The 13,081-nt window shown below is 33.8% G+C and overlaps 1 protein-coding gene across 1 annotated transcript in view; it reads left to right on the top strand.

Annotated features, from left to right (window-relative positions):
- Positions 1-675: 675 nt before the first annotated feature.
- Positions 676-13,081, top strand: part of LOC111057250 (tachykinin-like peptides receptor 86C) — a 95,164-nt gene continuing 82,758 nt past the window's right edge. Inside the window, exon 1 of the mRNA XM_039436688.1 lies at positions 676-884. Within this exon, the coding sequence (XP_039292622.1) occupies positions 682-884 (203 nt within the window). The 5' untranslated portion in view covers positions 676-681. The remainder of the gene's footprint in view (positions 885-13,081) is intronic.

The following is a 13,081-nucleotide window of genomic DNA, read 5'->3' on the forward strand; positions in this document are numbered from 1 at the left end:
AAAACTTGATTATGATACATACCAATGTGACTAGAATACATTCTAGAATGTATTCTTGGTACCTTGATACATACCATATAAAATGGTGAGCTTCATTTACATTCGATTTTGAATTTGTAATTTTACAATCCATGTTGCATTCAAAATCTTGTAAGATGCACCTTTAGAACTGTAATATTGAGTTACGTCTTTGAATAATCAAACTCAAACAGCTCACAAGTCTGATCAACAGGGAAAATTGTTCCATTCATATTCTCACATATTCCAGTGAGATTTTAGTATCATTTTATTATGATGCTGAGGATAAAATTTGATAAAATTTCACAATGTTTAGGGTGAAGATAAGTAGCTAAGATGTTGAAGAAAAATTATTAATGGGATCAAAAGTTTGAATCCGCTATCGAGAGAAAAGTTTGTGGGAAGACGTTTGAAGAATGTCACTTACTCACTCAAGAAGGAGCAGTAATTTTTGGCCGTAGAATTATAGAAAACTTGAAAGCTCGATAACTTTACCATGCTTCCAACTACATTTCTTATTTCAAATCCCTGGTACTGTATAATCTTCAATCTTTTCGTCAATGATCAATTATAAATAGGAATAATCTCATATTTCAACTGAGAATTATTATCATGAACTTTTCCTTATCTATTCTATATTGTCTCTTTCCAGCGCATCGGAGAATGCGGACTGTCACCAATTATCTGTTGGTGAACCTGAGTTTGGCTGATCTCCTAATGTCACTGCTGAACTGCATTTTCAACTTTATTTTCATGGTGAATTCGCACTGGCCCTTCGGAGCGTTCTACTGCACTGTCAACAACTTTGTTGCCAACTTCACTGTGGCTGACTCAGTATTCACTCTGGTTGCCATTTCTATTGACAGGTGAGTAGATGATACTGAAAATTCGAAATTACTGTTAGAACAAATTTATTTCGTTTTATACTGAGCAGGAAATAGCTCAATATTGCTGGAGCTGTTCCTCAATAATAGACATTATCTATCAACAGGAATACTTTGCATAGCGTATGGTTGATTTTATTGGTTGATTTTTGCATACATGGTAGTACATTATGCAAAATCTGACTCGTAAACGACAGAATCCTTTTTGTTCAGTGCATTAGTGGTGAGCGAATTCAATCGAAGCTCTGTGTTCACTAATGGTGAATAGTTGGAAAATCGATTGTTTCTTCAAAATAGAAGAGCGAATGCCAGTTGATTGAGTGGTTTTTCGCTCAAGAGTAATTCGTAGATCGTTAATGGATTCTATAGGCTTTTCTCGGAGCGTTCCTGTTTAAACTTTCTGTTTTTTGTGCTCATGCAATTCAATTGTATTACGGAATACTCATTAAACAGTGTAGCCCAGACAACAACACATGTAGCCCAGACATCAACACTCATGTCGCCCTGTCAAATAGTCATTATATTGCGCCCCGACCAAAAAAAAAAAAAAAAAAAAAATAAGGTAGATGTTTTATTCTATTATGTTAATTCTATAGGACTATATAGGAATAATATATTATATATTTTTTCGACCACCTCTCCATAATTCGATATGGTGCAATATTCATGATTCCAATCAACCGTTGCAAAATGTTGATTGTTTTGTCTGAACATGGTGCTGTGATGAATATGAATAGGCTATAATTATGCGCGCGAGTGATATAATGAATGATGATAAGATGTTTATGAAATTAAGATCATAAATGAAAACTTCTGATGGCTCCTAAATTGAATTCTGGATTCACTGGGATTCTAGTTATTCTGGAGAGGAACGAGGATACATTTACATAATCTTTATCCAATCCCCAAATTTTCAGTGAAAACCCCATCGTGAGGAGTTTGGACATCCCGGAATCATTAAAAGGATCATTTATTCAACTATACAGTAAGAATAAACTTGTTCCAGATTTTAGTGATGTTATTTCGAAGGCGCTTATTGAGAGCAAAGCCAATAACAATAGACTCGAAGTTGGTATCGTAAGGAATGATAAGAAAAGATCCTGAATGGTGATGAAGAGTTGTAAGGATGAAGAAGAAGGAAAGATGAAACTCCTCAAATGAATAGGACGAAGAAAGACAGAATGAGCCTAAAAAAAGAAGGAATGAGAGAGGTAGCCTTTTGTGTTCTGATCTTCACCCCTGCCTTTACAAGTTTGGAGTTTTCAATTACTACGTAACCCTTTTAAGCAATCGATAAACGAAATATGTCTCATAATCTATTATGTTCTCAACAGCTCATACTTCTGATCGAACTTCTGGGTCAACGATAAAAAACCAATCTGGAATATTAACCCTTTCTGATCCCATGATTCCATCTGGAGTCATGTTATATTCTTGTCTCCTACAGTCATCTTATCAGTCCAATGATGCCTTTTCAGTAAAAGTAATGTTCACACCAAACTCGGTAGCTCTGCAGAGTCTGTGGATGGATGGATGGAAGAAGATCTGTTGCCGGCTTAAGCAATGCAGGTGTTCACACCGACCTCGGCGTATCTGCCAGCCGACGTTTCCAACAAAACTCTGCTGGCCTGCAGATGTTTTCGAATCGCTATGGGAATGATTTTCTCCAGGCATCCGAGTGGACGTTTTCGATAAAGATCTCTCATCAAAAACCTAAATTGTGTAAAAATTGAGATAGAAGAATTCTAATTTCAGATTCGGATTCAGTGCTTTGAAATCAATAATTTGGCTCACACTAGCTTAAAAAAATGGAAAATGAGGAATCGGCAGAGATTACAAAATCTTGCCTTCTAAACATTACCTAAAACACCCAATAGAGAAATTTGCTCAAAACAAAAGTATTTATAACAAAGGTTATAATTCTGAAGTTGGTAGGCATGCTATTGAAATGGAAATGGTTTTCACTATTGAAATATGATCCTAGTAATGTATGATTTATTTTGACTATTCTTCTCTTTTCATCTTGCCGACTGCGACTGGCTGCAGCACAATCAAACATTCTTCCACTTATTAGTAGAATTCAATGAAATCACTTTTTCTGACTTATTCAACTAATATTCAATGACAAGAGAACTTCACTAGAACAAAATCAGAATCAGTCTGCTCTGTTGCCTTGGCTGTAGCTGACCGTGCTGTGTGCTGTGCCTCTAGTTGCTAATTAATTGTTGAAGATTCACTTTGCTATTTAGGGCTACTTGTATGTACAATAAAAGTTGAAAATTGTTATGCACTCAATTGTTATGTATTCTATCAGATCATGTTTCGAAGTCTCAAGAGTCATTTTAATTGTGAATCACTTGAGAATGACTCTGAAGATTTTGAAGCATGTTGTCGTAAAATATATATTAAAAGGGCGCTGAGAATTTTAATTCATATTGTAATTTAAAATTTACAAGGAATATATTCACATTAATTTATGTTATATGGGGTCTGATCTTTCGATTATTTGTTCCTTCTAATGCCATGGAGATCAATACAGCCTGAAATTGGTATCTGACAATAAACATAATTAAATCACTTATCCAACTGTATGTCATTTTCTTTGTATGAACGTTTTTTCATTATTATTATTATCATCATCATCATCAATGTATTATCAACATATCATTAAAATTCACGGAAAATATCTGTTGAATTAATGTCTTGCAGGCTAGTCAGCAATTACTTGTTGACTGCTGCGATCATTATGAATTACTAATAACCAATTGATTCAAACAATTGAGAAACTCACTACGTAGTACTAAAATATAGTGGATTAATTGGGATAATTTAGAGAAATATTACTCCTGAAGTATATTAGAGATATTGTATAATTTATATTATTATGTAACGAACGATGCAACAAAATGTTTCAATAATATATTCATTTCTATCATATAATTAATAGAATGATGAATGAACAGTAACTATATCAATATACTAAAATCACTATTTTGTCTGCACCTTAAGCAGACAGCTAGTTCAGTCGTTCTCTGCTACTTATAAATTCTCTGTGGTTGGTATCTTCTTTTTAATTTTATCATTAATAAATAATAAAATTTTACTGAATTGGTCCTTACTAAGTCTGAAGTACCCCCTATATTTGTCTTCATCAGCTTGGAGATCTCGCATCAAGTGATTGAGCCCGCCATAAATTTTTCTTTTCTTATTTATTGGGTGCACCCAATGAGATCTACTTAGTCCAGGCGCTGGCTTACATTGAGCATACATGAGAGAGGCAGAGAATTTGACTTCGGATTATTGTTAGGGGGTCCTTAGTGTATATGAAACTCGATGGCGTCACGTCCTAGGGTGGTCGACAGCTTGGGGGAGAGGGGGGTAAGTTGTGAAAAACGCGCGTTTATAAAATCGCCTGTCCTGCAGTTACTATTTATAGTACAGCTTTTAATTTTTTCTCAATATCATGTACACATAACTGGCTTTCAATGTGGTCATATACATTTTTGCGATAAACCACATAGTTTTTCCGAAAAAAATAAGATATCTCGAAAAATGTATTTTTTAATCATGGACTTCTTGTTATTTCTCGAATATTCAAGTAATTAGCCGACTTAGAGGAAAAGGCTCTCAATAAACGTTGTAGGCCGTTTCTTGATGAATCCAATGATATATATAGTTTGGGGTTACGATCATAGATGCGGCGGTGGGAGGGGATAAGTAGCACTGTTACGCTGCGGCGCGGTCCTCCCCCATGATTAATGCGCGTAATGGCTATCGCAACGCTCCTACTAGTCTATGCATTCAAATTAAAATTTATTTCAGGAACGCTATCTTATGTATTTTCGGTCGCTGAACACGATTTTTCAACTCTCAAGCCTTAATAATTGATAATTCTCATCATAATATACTAATTATGGTCAAAATTACAAACTTCATCTCATTCTGCAAGGAAACTAAGAAATGACTGTTTGAAATAAACGAAACTTGGGTTTCAAGAAATATATTAGGATAGAATAAAGATAATATTCATATATGTTCATGTTCTATTGTTTTTATCTCAAATTAATTTATTTTGATGCGCTGCAGGCTAAATATTATATTATTAATTGCACACTGGCCACGCTTACTTGATATAGTGGTCAGTTAATTTCCAAGAAATATTTGTGGAATTTCTTATTTCTTCATGGTGGAAATGGAATTCATCATTCATTCATTATCATAATGATTATGTTTAGTATGAAAATGTTAATCTTTCGTGAATCTTCAGTTTGTCGTGAACTTTTGAGAAATTATATCCAATATAATAATAGATATGTGTCAAATCAAAATGAAATGAAAATTCAAATATTCATTCATATTATTTCTAACAGTATAATGATATTTCACTAACTCTTGATTGATTCATCCATTATGGTATTCCCGTTCAGACTGTTTTGAAATGGTAACAAGTTATTCAGTATCAAAATTTGGGATTCGAATAGTTTTGGGCCATGCCTGTTATTCTTTCCCAAACATATTTATATGATGTGTAATTTTATCCACAAATGAATGAATGAATGTATGTATCCCTGCACGTAGCTAAAGTATGGATTATTCCTTTATAGATTCTTGCATGTCACATTAATAAATCTCTGCCACAGATTTAGAAATCAAGTCTCGATGGTTTGGAGAGCATATTATTGGAGTGATTCTTTTACTCTCTTTTACTACTCTTGTTTGATTTTAGACCATAGACATGAAAAGCTATGTTCACCTGTATCACTCCATCTTTATTGAGAATTTTCGTAACTCTTCTCATCACAGAGTTTCCATAATCTTGCAGCGTATTGAAGTCTTGAAAAGTGAAGTAGGAGTTGAATTCAGGAGAGCCATGTCATCATTATGCGAATTTGTCAACGATATTTAGGGATTTAGTCAAATCCACAACTAGTTCCACTTACAATTTCATGGGCCTAGTGAGATTAAGAGTTTTTTTTTTTCAAATATCCATCAGATGTTGACAGAGATTGCGGTTATTGTAGAAATGCATGCTGCACTAAAACTTCAATGCTGAATTATCTTTAAACAGCTACCTAGTAAAAATACAGAGATCAGATCTTTTTGTTCTAGAATTAACTAAGACTAGGATTTTTGTTTGATTGCATCGTGGAGAATGAAAGAACTCTGTTTCTTTCTATATGTGAGAATACGCTTTTACAATTTGCCACAACTATGTTCAGATAAAAATCGTTGGAAACCGGATAACTATTTCTTTCTATACGTTCAAAAGGGAGTCACACACTTCTCCACTTGCTTCCAGACCATTGATAACATTATGCAGATTCTGTTGTCCATCAGAGTCTTGAAGAAAAATGTTATGTTCTCTTGAGAAGATTATGCTTCTGGAAATCATTCTCATCTCTCATTATTCTTGTTTTTCTTCATTAGATGTCTTTCCTCACAATCTCCAGTGATATCCATAATGATGTCAACATACTTGAACAGAATATCTTTGATGGAAGATTCATTTATATAGTAGCAGCCATTTTAGGAAAGCCTTTGAAGAACTAGCTATTCCAATCACTCAGTTTTGGATGATCGAATGAGGGTTTGCTCCAAAGCATGATCGGTTGTCACATTTATTAAATTTTCAAGGTTTCATTTGACAGAGAATCAATGTATTGACTGTATAGATTTAATGTTTCCTTATTGGAAATTATTTTCTAATTCTATGAGTATTTTTTTACATTTTCTAGATATAACACAGACTTTATAGCATAGTTTGTGTGATTGAATGAAAAAAGTATGGGATCTTTTCTCGTACAGTTTCTATGTGCAATGCCAGAGCCCTTCCTTATGAGCATGAATACAATTTAAGATAATTTAAACTTTGTTACAATGATCAGTCATAAATTTCAAGTAGTCATTGATTTTGATTCTAAAAAACTCCACAAATAGCTCCTGACTTCTTTCAAATATACTTTGACAATCTCTCATATTTGAACCGTTCATGAGTCCTTGTAGTTGTTTCATTGAATTGATTGCTTGCTCTCACACCTTAATTATACTGATCTCCCCTCAATAGATTTCCAACAGTATTCTCTCCAAATATTTCAAATTCAACAAAGATATCTCTCATTCAACTTTCATTCAAGTACCACCCCAAGACAATCAGTCGAACTCAGCCAGATGAAAAGTATCTATTCGTGGATATAAGTTACAGAAATCAGTTGATAAAGCTGCGTTTACACCAAAGTTATTAACAAAATGTTAGTAACTTAATCTTTACAGATTCTATTAGATTGAACGGAAAAACTATGCGGTTTATCGCAAAAATGTATAGGACCACATTGAAAGCCAGTAATGTGTACATAATATTGAGAAAAAATTAAAAGCTGTACTATGAATAGTAACTGCAGGACAGGCGATTTTATAAACGCGAGTTTTTTACGACTTACCCCCCTCCCCATCAAGCTGTCGACCACCCTGGGACGTGATGACATCGAGTTTCATATACACTAAAGACCCCCTAACAATAATCCGAAGTCAAATTCTCTGCCTCTCTCATGTATGCTCAATGTAAGCCAGCGCCTGGACTAACTACCACTACTGCTACAAGAGTATAGCAAAAGACGATCATCGTCACTGCTATCATCGTTTCTATTGAGCCATGGAACACTTTTATAAAATGAATTTCTACACCACGGCATATACTGGTTTGACATGATCTTCCCTCATCCAGTGTCCGAGCGCAACTGAGAACAGAGCGAAAAGCTCTGTCGGCCTACAGATGTTTTTTGGTATGAACACAAACTCTGCGGACGCTCAGATATCTGTGCTCTGTTGCTCTGCCACTCTACAGATCAAAAAAATCTGGTGGGGTACACTCACACAACTTTCCTTGCTCATTGAACTGGGAGCCTCATTCTTAAACGACAATAATTTACAGAAATAACATAATGACGATTGGCGGCAACATAATTATTTGAAACTACGATCAGACTACTGTATATGAGTGTATATGATTGTTTTCAGAGTACTTTTTCCTTTGTGTAAATTGTGAAATCCGATGATTCTTTAAAAGTCGTCAAAACAGCTGTTCTACAGATGAAATATCTCGTCTATGTGTTATTTTTATAGACTGCTCTACCTACCTACATCATGCACGAGAAGGAGTTTTCAAAGTCCATTTCTCAAGGATGGGGTGAACCCCCCATTACTTTCCCAGAAAGGAGACTCATGCCAGTTGATGGAGCTGATAAATAACTATACAGAGTATGAATTTGAAATAAATCAGTCGAGTAATTTTTGAGAAAATCGTGAAAAACATGGTTTTTCAGTAATGGTTTTTCGCCATTTTTCTCGAGAATATTACGCAGCTCCTGCAATTTTTCTAGAAATGAGACTCATGTCAGTTGATAGGGCTTATAAATAGCTATCCATGGTATAAATTTGAAGAAAATCGTTAGAGCCGTTTTCGAGAAAACCGTGAAAAACATGGTTTTCTAGTAATTATCCGCCATTTTTCTCGAGAATATTACGCAGCACACACACACACACACACACACACACACACACACACACACACACACACACACACACACACACACACACAGACCAACACCCAAAAATCATGTTTTTGGACTCAGGGGACCTTGAAACGTATAGAAAACTTGAAATTTGGGTACCTTAATCTTTTTTGGAAAGCAATACTTTCCTTACCTATGGTAGTAGGGCAAGGAAAGTAATAGGTTGGTCTGAACAGACCTTTTGGAATCAAGATGATCAGTTCAAGTCTCTGTCACCTGAGCTCACCACCGCTACAGAGCTTCTGAACTGAAATTCGTGGGCAATGTGATGTCTGTTGGTTATGTTCATGACTAGAAGCAGCTAAATCAACTTAGCAGTTTTATCAAAAATATTTCTTGATTCCAATTGAATATTTTTTATGGAATATCGTTATGAGAAACTCCATGAGGCTAGTTTGAATATTCTACTCTAAGAGAGGTTTTGAATAAAATATCACATGCTTCCAACTAGAGTCACTGGCCTAATCGTAGCTACTGGTTTCAGTAGTGAGGCAACCAGGGCCTACTCTTGAAAAAATGTATCAAAACTATTCTCTCTTATCTATTCTTTTATTCAAACTATTTTTGTATTTGAAGGATTCAACAGGCTATAGCACAAATTATCTTACTTTTTTTAACCAGAGTTTATCAAAGATTGACAATGGTGTACGTAATAACCGAAACCGCGGTCTTTCTAAGTATCAATGAATCTGTGGTTTTTTGACAATTTCTTAGTCTTTTTCATTGAATTATCTTACAATCTATATATTTTTTTAATTATCAACTTAAGCTAGTTGATAATAAACTTTGAAATTCAGTATTGTATCTACTTATCATCATGTCCAAAGTTGATAAAGTAGGTAATCAAGAATAACTTAACTTTTGTCTCATGTATAATGATTATCATAATTTACATAAAGATTTGCCAATCACTGCATAACATATAGGTTAGTGATAACAGCGTTCCACTAATGAACGATTTTTGATAAAGGCAATTATTTTCTTCTTACTAGTGAATAATTACTGATATCATAATAAAATATACTCTTCTTCATTAGTTGCTAAGAAACAACACCGCTATTGACAGTTTTTTACTTGATGATATTTACATAAGCAATGGTTTATCATTGTTGCAGACATGGCAGCATTGGATCCAGATGAATATCTAAATATCTAATTGATATGTAAATTGATCTATCATAATTTATTATAAATATTCTACAAAAATATAAGAAATTCCAAAAAAGCATTTTTGTGATTTGTTCTGGATTGACCCTCAAGTTATAACACTAGTGTATCCAAAATGCAGTCTAGCTTGTGAACATTTATAGTGAATATAATATTTAATGGATTCTTATAGAGAATTTAAAAGCACGTTGATTTGAAATTTGGTTTGAAATGAAGTGAATATGAACATTTCATTCCAATATTTCAATACATAATAAAAATATTACTCTCCCATTTAGTACATGTGTATGGAGAATGAATCATGTATGGTGAATCCATCTGGAATCATGTAGTATTTCCCCATTTTCCAGAAAAGAAAATGGATGAAACATATTTTTGAAGTTGTATGGGTTAATAATAAACTATTTCAGGAGTAATGGATTTTTCTTCTAATTGGCCTGGAATTAAAATTGATGTATACGTACTATTCCATCATGTCACAATAAGTCAGATCACAAAAATCAACATGATGTACCTGGGAAGTCATCCACTATATCTATTTTCAAAATAATATTTAAACTGGGTTATGATGGAAGATAAAGACTCTTTAAGTCTAGCATATCATATTGGAATGGTTAATTCCTATCATAACTTTATTAGAGATAATGTTAAATCGAGTAGATTCCCTATCAATAATTTATTCAAAACCAATTTTTTGAAGCTAGTTGAGGAAATGTAGCACTTCGATTCAGCAAGTGATAAGTTATCATGAAGGAAGGTGAAAATGAATATTCTTGACTCCTTGAAGTTTTCTAATAACCCGAATTTGCCTTGCAAATAGCTCTCATTGAGAAGCTGGTTGAAGTGACTGTCAATGAGATTGCAGATCTACTTTTCTTCGAATAGATTTGAAACTTTGTCTCCATTAGTCCTTCTGATCAATATCTTGTAATGTTTATTCATTTTCCATTAGGATTATCATAGTATAGGCCTGAAACTTTGGAAACTAGTACAGAAGTACACAATTTGAAATCATTGACCAAAATTGAGTTGGATGAATAATATATAACTAGTAGAAAAAGATTTGTTTCTTTAAACGTAGTTTTTGATTACATTAATGTATTCCTGGTTTCCCAGTCATAGATTGATGAATGAATCTCACGAATTAATACACTGTAGATGAACATTCAACTTATCTATTGATATTTTGATGAAAAATAATGACAGAAAAATTCGCATTGTAATGCAGTTAAAGAAATGCAAAAATTATCACGATTCAAATCGATCAGAGTATTATTCATTGAAAATAAAAAAGTGTTCCATGATATGTGGTACAGATATGTGGAAATTTACCTCCGTCTACTATAAATTTAGTAATAATAACACTATCATTTCCTTTTCATACTGTAAATTTGAAAAAAAAAATCTTTTTAGTTTTCTCAATTTGTCAAAATGTTCTAGGCCAGAGCCTTTCATATCTTCATGAAATGAACTATGAACTTGATATTCTTGTTTCATAATTCGAATATTCATTAGAAGGAGAACATAGAGACATCCAGACTTAATCAAAATTATATGTTTCATAATATATTATATGAAAATGGGGGAATGTACAAGATATTCTTCTCTAATTATTGAACTCATAAATACCTTACCTTGCTGAATCATCACAGTTTGAAAAATATTGGTAAAACTTTTTTGGTCGCAAATGAATTCTGTGATGAAATATCCAAGTCATATCTCTTGAAAATATTTCTTATAGCCTCCAGAAATACTCTGGCAATTAGTTTGTGAGAAAAACGAGTAAGTTTGTCCTCCCAGAAAGTTCTAAACTTTATTTGCCATTGCCTTCATCAATCATAAACAACTTCTATACGATGGCCAATTGCTTTGTAATCCAATATAGCATGTGGCTGAGAGAAACATTTTTTTGATCATAATGATGGAAGCTTTTACTCATCCTTATAACAATAAAAACCTGATACCCATATTCTATTCATAATGGAATATTGCTGGTTACGGTATTGGAATTTTGTGATTCGTTTCAGCAATTCGATAGTTTTGAAAATTACTACAGTGCTCAAAGTTTTTCATTATATTGTTAAGAAACAATTGGATTAATGAGCAACGGTTTTCAACATTCCATAGACAGTAATCTAATCCACTCTGAGTGTGTTGGATTTGGGTTGAAAAGCAATAATAATGTTCATTATGCATAGCGTCCCATCGATTACTTCGTCGAAGCATACAAAATCCAATTATTCTACATCAGTCAGCATATCCTATGCAAACATCTCTTGCGGAACAGGAGAGGGAGGTGTTATAGTGAGAGAATGATTCCCATTCAATAGGATCGGAATATAACAGAAGCTTTTGCTTTGACAACCTCACTTTAATTTATTATGGCAGAAAACTGTGAGCCCATAATACAAAATACATAATAGCATATCCGCACCTACGTGAAAATACAGTTTGATATGCCTGATACCAAATAATAATTGGATTTCTCACGACCAATTGCCTGGTAACCAGGGGTTATTGATTACTCAGGAATATGCGCTTAAATGCTAATAACTGTCTGGATGACTTCAGAGTGACCAAAGTACGAGCTTTACATAACGATTGATACGCTATCTAAGCAATCAAAACCGTCAAAACTGATATGAACAGCGTTAATGTGACAGAATGCTCGCTGATTGAACGTGTGCTCCCACACATGTTTGGAGTAGCATGTCCTTGCATGCACCTATGCAGATGCTTGGCCATCATTGCTAATGCTTAATTAGAAGCTCAACAAACCTAATCCTGTTTTGTCCTGGAAAACAACGTACTACAACCGCGATTAGCTTGTTCCATTCAGTCCGATATTCATCTGTTTAGAACGGAAAATCAACCACCCTCTACTCTAAACTTACAATTTTTTTTTCAATTCTAATTCTTATATATTTCGAAAGAAGGGTAGTTTCAATCTTTCAATTTCGGTGTAAATGTGGAAACAATCTGATGAGCAGTGGTACAGCTGTTAAAATTCAATAAATACGAAACACTCATTCATGTTTCCCTCACCATTCACTCACAACTACTCTTATCAAAAGCATTGTAGTGTTCTTGATCCTATACTTCCTTGCTCTTCCTACTAATCTACTAATGACACCTCATTTTCAGTGAGCTTATTTCGCAATTTACACTCATGATATAATTTTATGGACTCGACTGGTTGAAAAGGGTCGTTAAATCACGTCGAAGGCTCTAAACTTGATCATCATTTTTAAATGAGCCAGCCATTATTCAATATTTTTATGGGCTTATGTTTAGTCCCATACTCCATGATTCCCCATTCTAATGATCGGTTGTGTTTTCTATCCCATTCACCAAATTCAGTATTCTTATTTATACCATAAATTCCTTACTCTATATTTATCTCTATTGTGACATCCTGGATTTGTTGAAACCATGAAATGGAAT

This window comes from Nilaparvata lugens, chromosome 1 (assembly GCF_014356525.2).
Source record: "Nilaparvata lugens isolate BPH chromosome 1, ASM1435652v1, whole genome shotgun sequence".
Classification (NCBI taxonomy): Eukaryota; Metazoa; Arthropoda; class Insecta; order Hemiptera; family Delphacidae; genus Nilaparvata; species Nilaparvata lugens.